A 17,678-nucleotide genomic window follows, 5' to 3' on the forward strand; every position below is an offset into this window, starting at 1 on the left:
GGACCCATCCTGGATAGATCTGTCATTTCAGCAGAGCCTTCAACATAGGAGGGATGTCTGTGGCCTTACTGTTATGTACAAGGCCAATATTGTCAAAGTACCACACTTGCATCCACTTCGAGGACAGTGTGAAACAAGCTTTTATTCCACAAGACGGGCAGAAAGCAGCAACTTCACTCTGGCTGTACCCTTCTCCAGAACATCACTCCATCTGAGATCATATATACCCAGGATGACTCGAGTATGGAACACATTTGTACAGCATAATGTCAACGAGATAGTCAGTTGATCTGGCCCACAGATGGCTCCAATTTCATCCTGTTCCCTACTTGTATGTCTAGTAACAATGAAAATGCTTTCAAATGAGCTGATGTAGGTAACAGCTCTTAGCTTGCCAATAAAGCTAGGAATCCTAAACCTGTAAATAGCTTGTCAATAAAGCTAGGGATCCTTAACCTTGTCAAACCCTGTGTAAAAAAAAAAATTGAGATAGATAGATTGAGAGAGAGAGCTTGACCCAGTAGTGAGTGATCTGGCAGAAGGTATAGTCACTTGTCAACCCCTCGGCTACGTTGGATCATCTGACCACAAGGCTGTTTTTACGACACTTAAGATCCCAACAGAACGAGGTGAGGAGTCCACATGCACAACCTGGCTATGGGAAAGAGGTAATTGGCTAGCCCTTTGCTCTGAGCTCACCACCACTGATTGGAATGCTCTTCTCCAATGGGATGTTGACAACCAAGTGAAAGCCTTCACTGGACACATCCTTAATCTACAACAAGAACACATTCCTTACCGGCAATATGTGACGAAGCCTACAGATCAGCCTTGGTTTGGCTTTCATTGTAGAGAGGCTGCTACTGCTAAGTACAAAGCATGGCGAAGGTATGAGAGACATCATACCACCTATAACAGGAACTTGCACAGGCAAGCCTGTAGACATGTGAGTGATATTCAAAAGTAGGCCATTGCTAAATGGAAGGTGGACACAAAAAGAAAGCTAGCATCAGGTAGGGTAGGCTCCAAAACCTGGTGGTCCCTGGTCAAGGACAGACAAGGTTATCTGCCTGATGAACTCATTCCACCTCTAAATTGACAGGATGGGACTACCTCTACTAGTAGTCAATAGAAGGCAGACCTCTTTGCTGAACACTTTGCTGCTAAAATGCAAGTTCCTAATCCAGCAAGGGACCCTCCTTTGCTAGCTGCAAGAACTGTGTCAGAACTGTCAGGGGTGGAACCACAGTCGATGGCCTCCACTCCAAACCAACAGATACAGATACTAATGCTGGAAAAAAAATCCCCCCCCAGTACCAACAATACCACCAGTCCAATGACATTCTTCTTTGCAAATATACAGGGTCTAAAGCCTGCAACAAACAACAAAATACCTTTCATCCGTGGACTGCTTGCAGAGGCAAAGGCAATGTTCGCGGCTTTCACTGAGACACACATAAAGGATCACTTGGACAACGAAATATGGATCCCAGGTTACAACCTATACGGATGTGACAGAGTGAACAGGCAAAAGGGGGGGGGTTGGCCTGTACATTGCAGAGTCACTTGTTTGCACAGAACTGCTTAATGCCTCAAATGATGTAGTGGAAGTTTTAGCAGTAAAGGTCGAGAACCAAAACCTAGTCATGGTGGTAGTCTACAAGCCTCCGGATGCAACATCCCAGCAATTCCAGGAACAGCTGTTAAAAATTGACCACTGTCTGGAAAATCCTCCAGCTCCTGCACCCAACATCTTGCTCCTGGGGGATTTCAACTTAAGGCACCTAAAATGGAGGAATATAGCAAATAATATTGTTGCAGTAATAACACCAGGAGGCAGCTCTGATGAAAACTCACATTCACACGAGCTTTTAAATCTCTGCACAAAATTCAACTTAAACCAGCAAATAATAGAGCCTACTAGACTTGAGAATACACTAGACCTCATCTTCACTAACAATAATGATCTGATAAGAAATGTCACCATATCAAAAACAATATACTCAGATCACAACATAATTGAGGTTCAGACATGTATGCGTGGAGCCCCAGACCGACATAATGAGACTAGTCACGAGGGAGCATTCACCAAATTCAACTTCAATAACAAAAACATAAAGTGGGACCAAGTAAACCAAGTCCTAACCGATATAAGCTGGGAAGATATACTAAGCAACACAGACCCCAACTTATGCCTAGAACAGATTAACTTGGTGGCACTCGATGTATGCACAAGGCTTATTCCTCTAAGAAAGAGGAGTAGATGTAAAATAGAAAGAGACAGGCGCTCCCTTTACAGGCGACGGAAAAGAATAACAGAGCGGCTAAAAGAGGTCAATATATCTGAAATGCGTAGGGAGACACTGATCAGAGAAATAGCAAGCATCGAACTTAAGCTAAAGGAATCTTATAGGAGTCAGGAATCGCGGGAAGAACTAAAAGCCATAAATGAAATCGAAAGAAACCCAAAGTATTTCTTCTCCTATGCCAAATCAAAGTCGAGAACAACGTCCAGTATTGGGCCCCTACTTAACCCTTTGACTGTTTCAGGCCCCTCTCTGAAACTGTCATTCTATGTCGCTCAATTTTTGAAAAAAAAACAAAATTATTTTTTCTTATGAAATGATAGAGAATCTTTTCCCGATGGTAATGACACCAAAAGTTCGAAATTTGGTCGAAAACTCATGGAATTATGCTCCCGCGAATTTAGTGGTCTTGGCGACATAAGCGTATTGGCGATTTCGCCGAATTTGAGCCCTATTTTCAGCCAATTCCATTGTTCCAGTTGGCCAAACTCATAGCTATTTCTTTAGAACTCCATTTTATCTATCAGCTGAGTACAAGAAACCTCCCATTTACTAATTTGGACTACCCAATATGGTGGTCAGAAATTGGCAATTTGGTCAATTTCACGCAAACTAAAAAAGATGCCAATTTCAAAATAGGGTCCAGAATAGACAAGGTAGACATTCGTGCCACTAAAATAACATATGCTCTGTTCATTAGTCACATCTCTAGGCCCCTCTTACATTATTATTGCTTTCTATTTTGATTTTTTATTCATACAAAAAAATACAAAATTTACTGTTATGCAGACTACTGCATTATTGTAAAAATGGTATAAATAATATCAGTGCACTAGTGAAAGAATATTAGACTCCCCAGTTGATGTGTATTGGACATGTGGTGTGATTTATTTACTCCTGAACATTGGTAAAAATTGAACATTTCCGCTACTTTGAGCTCAGTTTCAAGGTCGTTTTCATGGTCAAAGTAATGAAAATCATCTCTATTTCTGTAATATGTTTCCCATCTTATCACCTAAGACCATGAAAATGCTAATACAACGATAAATACTATACGAAAATACACCTGAAAGTCAGCGTTTTATTCCAAAAAAACGATCAGAGTTTTTTTTCTCATTATGCAATGTGTGCTTCAGGATTTTTTTTATGTGGTGCACACTGACCACACAGACCCATTCTCTCACATGTGCGCCTACCAGCTTTCTCCCGCTTGATTTGAAGCCGCTAGAATTATTGAGTATATATACGTCAGAAACATTGGATCGTAAGACGTATTTATACGTCGAAAACAGTCAAAGGGTTAAAGAAAAGTAGGAGTAGATGTAAAATAGAAAGAGACAGGCGCTCCCTTTACAGGCGATGGAAAAGAATAACAGAGCGGCTAAAAGAGGTCAGTATATCTGAAATGCGTAGGGACACACAGTTCAGAGAAATAGCAAGCATCGAACTTAAGCTAAAAGAATCCTTTAGGAGTCAGGAATCGCGGGAAGAACTAAAAGCCATAAATGAAATCGAAAGAAACCCAAAGTATTTCTTCTCCTATGCCAAATCAAAATCGAGAACAACGTCCAGTATTGGGCCCCTACTTAAACAAGATGGGTCCTACACAGATGACAGCAAGGAAATGAGTGAGTTACTCAAGTCCCAATATGACTCAGTTTTTAGCAAGCCGCTAACCAGACTGAGAGTCGAAGATCAAAATGAATTTTTTATGAGAGAGCCACAAAATTTGATTAACACAAGCCTATCCGATGTTATCCTGACGCCGAATGACTTCGAACAGGCGATAAATGACATGCCCATGCACTCTGCCCCAGGGCCAGACTCATGGAACTCCGTGTTCATCAAGAACTGCAAGAAGCCCCTATCACGAGCCTTTTCCATCCTATGGAGAGGGAGCATGGACACGGGGGTCGTCCCACAGTTACTAAAAACAACAGACATAGCCCCACTCCACAAAGGGGGCAGTAAAGCAACAGCAAAGAACTACAGACCAATAGCACTAACATCCCATATCATAAAAGTCTTTGAAAGGGTCCTAAGAAGCAAGATCACCACCCATCTAGAAACCCATCAGTTACACAACCCAGGGCAACATGGGTTTAGAACAGGTCACTCCTGTCTGTCTCAACTATTGGATCACTACGACAAGGTCCTAAATGCACTAGAAGACCAAAAGAATGCAGATGTAATATATACAGACTTTGCAAAAGCCTTCGACAAGTGTGACCATGGCGTAATAGCGCACAAAATGCGTGCTAAAGGAATAACAGGAAAAGTCGGTCGATGGATCTATAATTTCCTCACTAACAGAACACAGAGTAGTCGTCAACAGAGTAAAGTCCGAGGCAGCTACGGTGAAAAGCTCTGTTCCACAAGGCACAGTACTCGCTCCCATCTTGTTCCTCATCCTCATATCTGACATAGACAAGGATGTCAGCCACAGCACCGTGTCTTCCTTTGCAGATGACACCCGAATCTGCATGACAGTGTCTTCCATTGCAGACACTGCAAGGCTCCAGGCGGACATCAACCAAATCTTTCAGTGGGCTGCAGAAAACAATATGAAGTTCAACGATGAGAAATTTCAATTACTCAGATATGGTAAACACGAGGAAATTAAATCTTCATCAGAATACAAAACAAATTCTGGCCACAAAATAGAGCGAAACACCAACGTCAAAGACCTGGGAGTGATCATGTCGGAGGATCTCACCTTCAAGGACTATAACATTGTATCAATCGCATCTGCTAGAAAAATGACAGGATGGATAATGAGAACCTTCAAAACTAGGGAGGCCAAGCCCATGATGACACTCTTCAGGTCACTTGTTCTATCTAGGCTGGAATATTGCTGCACACTAACAGCACCTTTCAAGGCCGGTGAAATTGCTGACCTAGAAAATGTACAGAGAACCTTCACGGCGCGCATAACGGAGATAAAACACCTCAATTACTGGGAGCGCTTGAGGTTCCTAAACCTGTATTCCCTGGAATGCAGGCGGGAGAGATATATGATTATATACACCTGGAAAATCCTAGAGGGACTAGCACCGAACTTGCACACGAAAATCACTCACTACGAAAGCAAAAGACTTGGCAGACGATGCAACATCCCCCCAATGAAAAGCAGGGGTGTCACTAGCACGTTAAGAGACCATACAATAAGTGTCAGGGGCCCGAGACTGTTCAACTGCCTCCCAGCATACATAAGGGGGATTACCAACAGACCCCTGGCAGTCTTCAAGCTGGCACTGGACAAGCACCTAAAGTCGGTTCCTGACCAGCCGGGCTGTGGCTCGTACGTTGGTTTGCGTGCAGCCAGCAGCAACAGCCTGGTTGATCAGGCCCTGATCCACCAGGAGGCCTGGTCACAGACCGGGCCGCGGGGGCGTTGACCTCCGGAACTCTCTCCAGGTAAACTCCAGGTGACAATAGGGCAGGAGGAGGTGCATTTCCTTCTTAAATCGCTTGACCAAGAAAATGCCGTGGGCCCAGACAAGTTGAGCCCAAGATTGCTGAGATGTGCAGACCAGCTAGCAGCACCTCTAACTCGCATCTTTCAGCACTGACTAGTACAGTGTAAATGGCCTTTTCTGTAGAAAGAGGCAAATGTAGTCCCTGTTCACAAAAAGAAGAGCAGAGCAGAATTCAGCAACTACAGACCAGTGTCACGCCTGTCAATCACTGGTAAGATCCTTGAGACAATAATCTCAAAACAAATGACTACCACTCACTACTTTGTGACCATCAACATGGCTTCAGGAAAGGTTACTCTGCTGCTGATCTGTTGTTAAACCATTTTTTCTTGAGTTCCTCATTTGAAAACCAATTTGTTCGGCAAATAATACGGTCGTTAACCAAGGTTCCACTGTATCAAATATTTAGTGATTAGAGGAAGGGTATTGGCTCCCTACCTCTCATTCTGTTTTATAGATTTTATTATTATTATTTTATTATTATTATTTTATTATTAGGTCTGCTTCAATTATTGGGATGGCCTAAACCTTGACTAGTCATTCTTGGTGTTTATTTTCTATAATTTTTAAATTGAAATTTGTTAAATTTTGTGTAAAATTTGCCAAAATAGCAACTTCTGGAAGCTTTATAGGGTTTTTCTGATAGTTGAATGGGCAGTTTCATGCACTCTGTCAGTGGCATGGAAAGATTACCAGCAGTAAAGCTTGTCTTGGATCTGTTTGAATACTGGAATTAGTCTAAAATAGACCTCAGATTGGGCAAAAGTTGCAGCTGCATAAAGTTCTGGATTGCAATTTTATTCCTATAGAGTTTCTGTAAATTTTTCACCATATTTTGCATTTTGGGTATCGTTACCTTCAGAAAGAGATTACCATTTTAAATGATAAATTTAAAAAAAAAAAATCAACTCTGAAAATACTTTTAATTTTAGGGGATGCAACAGTGAAAGGGTTCTTGCACCTCTTTACCCTAATGTTATTCATGACAGCAATATATTATGTCAAACACATCTTTGAAACCTGCCTGTTGAGTTTTTGTCTGGTATTTATGTTTGAGTATCTTGTATCACCATTATTCTCATAAAACAAACAACTTTATTTCTTTCTGCAGTAGTTTACATGTAATAAGTTATTGTTAAGCACAAAAGAAAACCACTAGCACACAGTGCATTTTGGCCAGACTTAATTATACCATGTTACAATTGTACCATTGTACTATGTGGTACCATATGTTACATTTTGATATGGCTGTTGTAGCAATCAAGAATTTTATATAGATTGATCATTGTACTAATTTCTTGCATCGTTGTATGCTGTTGCAATTCAAAATTATTACTTTGTACTTGAATTTCTTGTCTCTATAGCTGTACTGGCCTATATGTTCTCAGCTCAGTTGTATGTGGTTGCAGGGGTCGAGTCTGCTGTAACACTTACGATAATAACTATACTACATTCTCCTAACTCCTTATAAATTCATTAAATTCTTGTAAAAATTGGTGTAATATATCTGTTCCATACACAAATAACCCGCACATAAAAGAGAGAAGCTTACGACGACGTTTCAGTCCGACTTGGACCATTTACAAAGTCACGGTATTGTGCCTTTTTTTTGTTATATCTGTTCCATTATTGTAAGTTTATTCTTAAGTGTGTCAAATATGCATTGCATAGCTATTGGATTTTCTTTGTACAAGATGCTATCAAAAAGTTCCTCGGCATGACTTTTTGCGCACTTTCTGGGTGAAATATGGAGGTGGTGTAGGTCATGCTGCACACTACACTCCTTTGTAAAATAGCGTGGCAATTTTCAGTGCAGTTGGTCATTCTGTTGAGGTTAGATAGGCATTTTTTCATGTCATTGTGTTGATGCGATGCTTTGTGTGACAGAATGGAATCTTTAAAAGAACTGCATGTATTGTGTGTGAAATTCTGTGTCAAATTTGATAAAATGGCTAGTTAAAATTACAAAGTGCTTCAGCAAGCATTTGGCAATAAAGCTATGGGTTGAATGCAGTGTTTTGAATGGTTTTCTCAAGTTGAAGGCTGTGATAAAGTGGTATTGGTTTAAGGTGATGGATGTTGAGTCATGATAATTTAAGAAAAGAGACACAACTATAGGTTGTGTTGTGTAATTACTACACACTAACAGGGGACAGTTAGATGTGCGAATACTTGGCATCAGTTATTACTAACTATATCTGTATATTATAAAAGTTTGTTTTTATCCTCATTTTATATAATATATATATACATATATATATACATATATACATATACACACACACACACACACACACACACACACACACACACACACACACATACACACACACACACACACACACACACACACACACACACGCACGCACGCACACACGCACGCACGCACACGCACACACACACACACTGTATATATATTTTTTTTTTTTCAACAAGTCAGCCGTCTCCCACCGAGGCAGGGTGACCCAAAAAAGAAAGAAAATCCCCAAAAAGAAAATACTTTCATCATCATTCAACACTTTCACCTCACTCACACATTATCACTGTTTTTGCAGAGGTGCTCAGAATACAACTGTTTAGAAGCATATACGTATAAAGATGTGCAACATATCCCTCCAAACTGCCAATATCCCAAACCCCTCCTTTAAAGTGCAGGCATTGTACTTCCCATTTCCAGGACTCAAGTCCGACTATATGAAAATAACCGGTTTCCCTGAATCCCTTCACTAAATATTACCCTGCTCACACTCCAACAGATCGTCAGGTCCCAAGTACCATTCGTCTCCATTCACTCCTATCTAACACGCTCACGCACGCTTGCTGGAAGTCCAAGCCCCTCGCCCACAAAACCTTCTTTACCCCCTCTCTCCAACCCTTTCGAGGACGACCCCTACCCCGCCTTCCTTCCCCTATAGATTTAAATGCTTTCCATGTCATTCTACTTTGATCCATTCTCTCTAAATGACCGAACCACCTCAACAACCCCTCTTCTGCCCTCTGACTAATACTTTTATTAACTCCACACCTTTTCCTAATTTCCACACTCCGAATTTTCTGCATAATATTTACACCACAAATTGCCTTTAGACAGGACATCTCCACTGCCTCCAACCGTCTCCTCGCTGCTGCATTTACCACCCAAGCTTCACATCCATATAAGAGTGTTGGTACTACTATACTTTCATGCATTCCCTTCTTTGCCTCCACAGATAACGTTTTTTGACTACACATATACCTCAATGCACCACTCACCTTTTTTCCCTCATCAATTCTATGATTAACCTCATCCTTCATAAATCCATCCGCTGACACGTCAACTCCCAAGTATCTGAAAACATTCACTTCTTCCATACTCCTCCTCCCCAATTTGATATCCAATTTTTCTTTATCTAAATCATTTGATACCCTCATCACCTTACTCTTTTCTATGTTCACTTTCAACTTTCTACCTTTACACACATTCCCAAACTCATCCACTAACCTTTGCAATTTTTCTTTAGAATCTCCCATAAGCACAGTATCATCAGCAAAAAGTAACTGTGTCACTTCCTATTTTGAATTTGATTCCCCATAATTTAATCCCACCCCTCTCCCGAACACCCTAGCATTTACTTCTTTTGCAACCCCATCTATAAATATATTAAACAACCATGGTGACATTACACATCCCTGTCTAAGACCTACTTTTACCGGGAAGTAGTCTCCCTCTCTTCTGCACACACTAACCTGCGCCTCACTATCCTCATAAAAACTCTTTACAGCATTTAGTAACTTACCACCTATTCCATATACTTGCAACATCTGCCACATTGCTCCTGTATCCACTCTATCATATGCCTTTTCTAAATCCATAAATGCAATAAAAACTTCCCTACCTTTATCTAAATACTGTTCACATATATGCTTCAATGTAAACTCTTGATCTACTCATCCCCTACCCACTCTGAAACCTCCTTGCTCATCCGCAGTCCTGCATTCTGTCTTACCTCTAATTCTTTCATTTATAACCCTACCGTACACTTTTCCTGGTATACTCAGTAAACTTATTCCTCTATAATTTTTACAATCTCTTTTGTCCCCTTTCCCTTTATATAAAGGGACTATACATGCTCTCCGCCAATCCCTAGGTACCTTCCCCTCTTTCATAGATTTATTAAACAAAAGTACCAACCACTCCAACACTATATTCCCCCCTGCTTTTAACATTTCTGTCATGATCCTATCAGTTCCAGCTGCTTTACCCCCTTTCATTCTGTATATATATATATCATTTCAGATGAGCCTCCAACAAATTTAGCAGTTGCTACAGAGGATGAAGTAGCCTCACTTGAAGCCAATACTCCCATCCGCTCGTATATTGTGACTGTGATGGAACCCACAATAGTGTTACATGCTGCCCAACACACACGCAGTAACATGAAATATATCTTCAGTGCCAAACGCAGGAAGGTAAATTATGTGTGCTGAGAAAAATAAATCTCCTCCTTGTGTGTTTTGTATTATGGTCTTTGAAGCAAACTCAAGGAGCTTGTGCGGTCTCTAGCTGCAGGCTGGAGGTGGGAAGTACAGTGCCTGTGCTGGGGATATTTACAGTTTGGAGAGGCAAATGAACTATAGTATTGGTGTACCTCTGGCAAGACAGTGATTAGTGTGTGATGGTGAGTGTTTCTTGTTTTTTAATTTCCTTGCCTCGGTGGGAGATGGCTGGTGTATTAAAAAAAAAAATTATATTTCTGTGCATAACTATACTTGTACAATACCAAAAGTTCCCATGAACACATGACGGGAGAACTTCCTCTTGAACATTCTTAATTTTATATATAAATTTACTGTGTAACTTTATATTTAACCCTTTCACTGTCGGTGTTGTAGTACTACGGCTTGCAAGCCAGTGTTGGTGCCGTATTACTACACCAAAGTTCTAGCGGCTTCATATCTAGCAGGAGAAAGCTGGTAGACTTACATGTGAGAGAATGGGTCTGTTTGGTCAGTGTGTGCATTGCTATAGTGCATTGTGGGAGTGCTAATTCAGTATGCCTCTTTCACTATGCCTAGGAGTGAGAAATACCTCACTCCCCAGCAAATTGGGACCCTTCCTTTCCCAAGTGATAGTTCTAATGCAGATTGAAGTGTCAGTGAAGATGAATCTCATGGTTCTGAGGAGTTTGTGACCAAAAGCAATGCCCAGAATACCAGAAATAGGTAGTGCTGAAAACTCAGACGATTATCAACCTTCCACCTCTGGTGCTGGGCAATCCCATTCATGTTCAGTTGTACCACAGTGAAAGAGGAAACTCATATTTTTCCATGCCTCGTAGAATAAGTAAGTTTATTCAGGTATACATAAATACAGTTACGTACATAGATTATCATACTTAGCATTATATGTGTAGATTACCTAGGATAACCCAAAAAAGTCAGACAAAGTGACTTATTTCGATGTGGGTGATGGGGAAGACAGCATGGTTAGTGGGAAAGACAGTGTTGGTTTATGTAAAAATGTTTTGTCAAGAATGTAATGATAACAATGTTTGTGCGGTTATTGTGTTGCATACAAGTGGATATATATACATTATACATTACAGTGGACCCCCGCATAGCGACTTTAATCCGTGCAAGAGGGCTGGTTGTTATGCGAAATGTTCGGTATGCGAATGAATTTTCCCCATAAGAAATAATGGAAATCAAATTAATCCGTGCAAGACACCCAAAAGTATGAAAAAAAAAAATTTTACCACATGAAATGTTAATTTTAATACACACAAACTGAAAAAGGCATGCACAATTACATGACACAATTACATGATTGATGGGATGGGAGGAGGGGAGAGAGAGTGTTAGTGTTTAGAAGGGGAATCCCCTTCCATTAAGACTTGAGGTGTCGAGTCCTTTTCTGGGGTTACTTCCCTTCTTCTTTTAATGCCACTAGGACCAGCTTCAGAGTCACTGGACTTCTTTCGCACAACATATCTGTCCATAGTGGCCTGTACCTCTCGTTCCTTTATGACTTCCCTAAAGTGTTTCACAACATTGTCAGTGTAATAATCACCAGCACGGCTTGCAATAGCTGTGTGAGGGTGATTTTCATCCATGAAGGTTTGCACTTCAAGCCACTTTGCACAGATTTCCTTAATCTTTGTAGTAGGCAATTTCTTCAATTTCTCTCTCCCCTCCTCTGAACCAGGTTCCTCAGGTCTGGCCTCTTGTTGTTGAAGTTGATCTATCAGCTCATCAGTGGTTAGTTCTTCATTGTCCTCCTCCACCAACTCTTCCACATCATCCCCACTAACCTCCAACCCCAAGGACTTTCCCAATGCCACAATGGATTCCTCAACTGGCATAATCCTCTCAGGGTTAGCCTGAAACCCTTCAAAATCCCTTTTGTCTACACATTCTGGCCACAGTTTCTTCCAAGCAGAATTCAAGGTCTTTTTAGTCACTCCCTCCCAAGCCTTACCTATAAGGTTTACACAACTGAGGATATTAAAGTGCTCTCTCCAAAACTCTCTTAGAGTCAGTTGAGTTTCTGAGGTCACTACAAAGCACCTTTCAAACAGAGCTTTTGTGTACAGTTTTTTGAAGTTTGCAATAACCTGCTGGTCCATGGGCTGCAGGAGAGGAGTGGTATTAGGAGGCAAAAACTTCACCTTAATGAAGCTCATGTCCCCATAAAGTCGCTCTGCCACGTCTGTAGGATGACCAGGGGCATTGTCTAACACCAGAAGGCACTTAAGGTCTAATTTCTTTTCAGTTAGGTAATCTTTCACATTGGGGGCAAATGCATGGTGTAACCAGTCATAGAAAAAGTACCTAGTGACCCATGCCTTACTGTTTGCCCTCTGCAGCACACACAAATTCTCCTTTAGGACATTCTTTTGCCTGAACGGTCTGGGAGTTTCAGAGTGATACACTAATAAAGGCTTCACTTTACAATCACCACTAGCATTGGAACACATCAACAAAGTAAGCCTGTCTTTCATAGGCTTATGTCCTGGGAGTGCCTTTTCCTCCTGAGTAATGTAGGTCCTGCTTGGCATTTTCTTCCAAAACAGGCCTGTTTCATCACAATTAAACACATGTTCAGGTTTCAGTCCTTCACTGTCTATGTACTGCTTGAATTCCTGCACATATTTTTCAGCTGCTTTGTGGTCCGAACTGGCAGCCTCACCATGCCTTATCACACTATGTATGCCACTACGCTTCTTAAATCTCTCAAACCAACCTTTGCTGGCCTTAAATTCACTCACATCATCACTAGTTGCAGGCATTTTTTTAATTAAATCCTCATGCAACTTCCTAGCCTTTTCGCTTATGATCGCTTGAGAGACGCTATCTCCTGCTACCTGTTTTTCATTTATCCACACCAATAAGAGTCTCTCAACATCTTCCATCACTTGCAATCTCTGTTTCGAAAACACAGTTAAACCTTTGGCAAGAACAGCTTCCTTGATTGCCTTTCTGTTGCCCACAATAGTAGCGATGGTTGATTTGGGTTTCTTGTACAACCTGGCCAGGTCGGCGACACGCTCTCCACTTTCATACTTATCAATGATCTCTTTCTTCATCTCTATAGTAATTCTCACCCTTATTCCTGTAGGGTTGGCACTAGAAGCTTTCTTGGGGCCCATGGTCACTTATTTTCCAGATAAAGCACCGAAAACACTGTAATAATACGAAATATTCCGATTGTATGCTTGGATGTTACCGCGGAGGCTGGCTGGTAAACAATGCTACCGGCGGAACATGTGAGGCTGACTGAGGGCGCACATTGGACGCGTCTCAGACGAAGAGCGGTGAGCGGGTTTTTGGGCGGTATGCGAGGCAAAATTTTTGCGAAAAAAGCGAGCAGTATGCGGATTGTATGGTATGCGATGCGTACGGTATGCGGGGGTCCACTGTATATTGGTCTCACATGCCACAAAAGTTACTTGAAAAATAAAATACAGTGGACCTTAGAGTTTCGTGATTAATCTGTTCCAGAGAGTCTGCCGAAAGTCGGAATTCACGAATGTTGAAACCATTTTCCCCATAAGAAATAATATAAATCCAATTAATCCATTCCAGACACCCAAAAGTATTAACAAAAATTATTTTTTTTTTTTTAGATTAAATATAGGTTTACATACAGAAAAGAATGAGAAATCAAGTATAAAACAATAATATCACACCTATATTGAAGGCTCTTGTTGGTGTATGGAAGACAGGAGGAGGGGAGAGGATGGAGAAGTTACACTATTGTTTGGAAGGAGAATTGTCGAAAGCCCTGAAAGGGCTTTCGACGTACTAGTACGGCTTACGCACCAGGGTTATTGATGTACTAGTACGCCTAAATTCTAGCGCCTTCAAATCTAGCGAGAGAAAGCTGGTAGACCTACATATGAAAGAATGGGTCTATGTGGTCAGTGTGCGCAGTATAAAAAAAATCCTGCAGAACACGGTGCATAATGAAAAAAAAAAGCTTTGTGGATTAAAACCGACTTTGCACTGTATTTTCGTATGGTATTTATTGTTGTATTCTAGTTTTCTTGGTCTCATTTTATGGAACGGAAGACATGTTACAGCAATTGAGATGATTTTGACTGGTTTCACAATGAAAAGTACCTTGAAATTGAGCTCAAAGTAGCAGAAATGTTTGATTTTTACCAAAGTTCCAGAGTAGACAAATCATGCCAAGCGTTCAATACACATCAACTGGTGAGTCTAATATTCTTTCACAAGTGCGCTGATATTATTTATATCATTTCTACACTAATGCAGTAGTCTGCATAACAGTAAATCTTCTATTTTTTGTAAGAATAAAAATACAAAGTGGAAAGCAAAAGAAATATAAGAGGGGCCTGGGGACGTGACTAACGAACAGAAAACTTGTTATTTTAGTGCCAGGAATGTCTTTCTTGTTTATTCTGGACCCTATTTGGAAATTAGCATCTTCTGAAATCTGTGTGAAATTGGCAAAATTGCCAATTTCTAGCCACTTTATTGGATAATTGAAATTGTTAAATGGGTGGTTTCCTGTACTCATTCGATAGAAAAAATGGAGTTCTAGCGAAATAAATATGATTTTTGTCGACTAGTACACAGGAATTGGCCAAATATAGGGTTCAAAGTGGGCGGAATCGCCGATGCGTAAACATCGACGAGACCGCTAACTTCACGAGAGCATAATTCCATAAGTTTTCTACCAAATTTCATACTTTTGGTGTCATTATGATCGGGAAAAGATTCTCTATCATTTCATAAGAAAAAATAATTTTTTTTTTTGAAAAATTTTCAACCCTGAGAATGAGAACAAGTTTAGGAGAGGGCCTCTCGACCCTGAAAGGATTAAGTACCAAGGTCTTATCCGGGGTTACTTCCCTTCTTTGTTTTTGGACCAGCTTGAGGGCACTGGACCCCTGTCACTCAAAAAATTGTTCCAGACAGCTCTGTTTCTGGTGTTTCTTTAAAATTTGCCTCAAATGGGACAAGACAGTCATTGTACATGTTGCCAGCATGGCTTGCAACATGTACATGTACTTCCTCCATAAAAGTTTGCACCTCACTCCACTTTGCACAAATGTCCTTAAGCTTTGAAGAAGGCACCTTCTTCCATCTCTCTTCCTCCTCCTCTGAAGCAATTTCCCAAGCTGTAGTCTGCTGCTGTTGCAGATGAAGGTCTTGCAGCCCTTCAGTGGTTAGCTCTTGACTGTGGGCCTCCACCAACTCTTCCACATCCTGGTCACTCTGTGGAATTCCCCAATGTTACAATAGATTCCACAACTGGCATAGGGCTGTATGGGTCAGCCTCAAGCCCTTCAAAATCTTTGTCAAGGATACAATCTGGCCATAATTTTCTCCAGGCAGAGTTCTAAGTCTTGGGAGTCACTCCCTGCCAAGGCTTATCTATAAGGCCTATGCAATGGAGGATATTAAAGTGATCATTCCAGTACTCTTAGGGTCAATTGAGTGTCTGAGGTCACATCGAAGCAACTTTGAAACATTGCTTTGGTGTAGAGTTTTTTTAAATTTGAAGTGATCTGCTGGTCCATAGGCTGGATGAGAGGAGTGGTATTAGGGGGCAAGAACTTCACTCTACCATTTGGCCATCCAAGTCTGGAGGATGAGCAGGAGCATTGTCCAATACCAGGAGGCACTTGAGTGGCAATTTATTATCCAGGAGGTATTTCTTCACACTCAGGCCAAACACTTCATTGAACCAATCAAGGAAAATTTCCCATGTGACCCGTCCCTTACTGTTAGCCTTCCATATCACACACAATTTACTCATGGCGACACTTTTTCTTGAACACACTGGGATTTTCAGAGTGATACACCAGTAAAGGCTTCACTTTGAAATTCCCACTAGCATTACCATAGAACAAGAGAGTTAGCCTGTGTTTCATTAGGCTTGTGTCCTGAGAATGCCATTTCCTCCTGCATGATGTAGGTCCTCTTTTTCATTTTCTTCCAAAAGAGGCCTGTTTTGTCACAATTTAACACTTGTTGGGGGACGAATCCTTCAGCCTCTACATAGTCCATGAATTCCAGCACGAATTTTTCAGCCACACATTTGTCAGAACTTGCAGCCTCGCCATGCCTTACCACACTGTGTATGCCACTACGCTTCTTAAATCTCTCAAACCAGCCTTTGCTGGCCTTAAATTCACTAACATCAGCACTCGTTCCAGGCATTTTCTTTATGAGATCGGCGTGCAACTGCCTTGCCTTTTCACAAATTATCGCCTGCATAACACTATCTCCTGCTAATTGTTTTTAGTTGATCCACACTAACAAAAAATTCTCAACATCTCTGAGTATTTGCAATCTCTTTTTGGTGAGTATATCTACCTCTTTCGCAACAACAGCTTCCTTGATTTCCTTTTTCTTCTCCACGATGGAAGCGATCGTTGAATGGGGCTTCCTGTATATCCTGCTGAGTTTGGCCACACGCACTCCACTTCCATATTTTGCAATGATTTCTTTCTTTCTTTCTTTATTTATTTTATGTCTTTGCAAACAGTACATTGAGATTTTGTATTTACAATAGTGGGTTGCAATGCAAAGAGAGCCTCTATTATGCCTAGGCATTCTTCCTTTAATTTTATCATGTTTCTCACCTTCTTTACCAAAGGGCTGGCACTTGAAGCTGTCATTGGGCTCACGGTGGCTTATTTAGCAGTTTCAAGCACAAAAAAACAATGGTTTATTACAAAATGTATTGTATAAACGTGTGGTAATTGTCACTCACCCACAAACAGTGCCACACTTACTCCTGAATGTTGTGTGGGAGCCTTTGTGTACACCCAGCCACTCCCAGCCGTACAATGGATGAAATACGAGGCAAATCGCGAACCACAAGGCTTTATTTTGACGAAAAAAGTTGCTGAAAGTCGAAATTCACAAAGCGTGAAGTTCACGAAACTTGGGGTCCACTGTATTAGAAAGGAAGAAATAGAATGAAAGTAAAAATAGTATTACCGAGTGAGTGGCAGTCGCCGACGATGTGTAAGCGGTTCACTTTCTGTCAACTTCACATCTCTGTATCTCCATAACTGCTGATTGCAAAAATTTTTTTCTTTTAACCCTTTCAGGGTCCGTCCCGTAGATCTACGGCTTTACGTTCAGGGTCCAAACCGTAGATCTACGCCATGAGCTCAGCTCACTCTGATAAACTGTGAGTGGTACATTTGGGCCTAGATATGAGAGAATACATCTATGTGGTATGTGTGCACCACATAAAACAGATCCTGCAGCACACTGTGTATAATGAGAGAAAAAAAACTTAAATCATGATTTTTCGATTAAAACAGCAACTTTGCATATTACATATTACAGAAATAGAGACGATTTTGATTGGTTTTAGCACTGGAAATGGCTTGAAACTGAGCTCAAAGTAGCGGAAATGTTAAATTTT

At 40.9% G+C, this 17,678-nt stretch overlaps 1 protein-coding gene across 1 annotated transcript in view; it reads left to right on the forward strand.

The window, feature by feature from the left end:
- The window catches only part of Vps13B (vacuolar protein sorting 13B), a 394,231-nt gene that overhangs the window by 99,033 nt on the left and 277,520 nt on the right, over window positions 1–17,678 (forward strand). Inside the window, exon 13 of the mRNA XM_070098172.1 lies at window positions 10,062–10,234. Within this exon, the coding sequence (XP_069954273.1) occupies window positions 10,062–10,234 (173 nt within the window). The remainder of the gene's footprint in view (window positions 1–10,061; window positions 10,235–17,678) is intronic.

Source organism: Cherax quadricarinatus, chromosome 4 (assembly GCF_038502225.1).
Source record: "Cherax quadricarinatus isolate ZL_2023a chromosome 4, ASM3850222v1, whole genome shotgun sequence".
NCBI lineage: Eukaryota > Metazoa > Arthropoda > Malacostraca > Decapoda > Parastacidae > Cherax > Cherax quadricarinatus.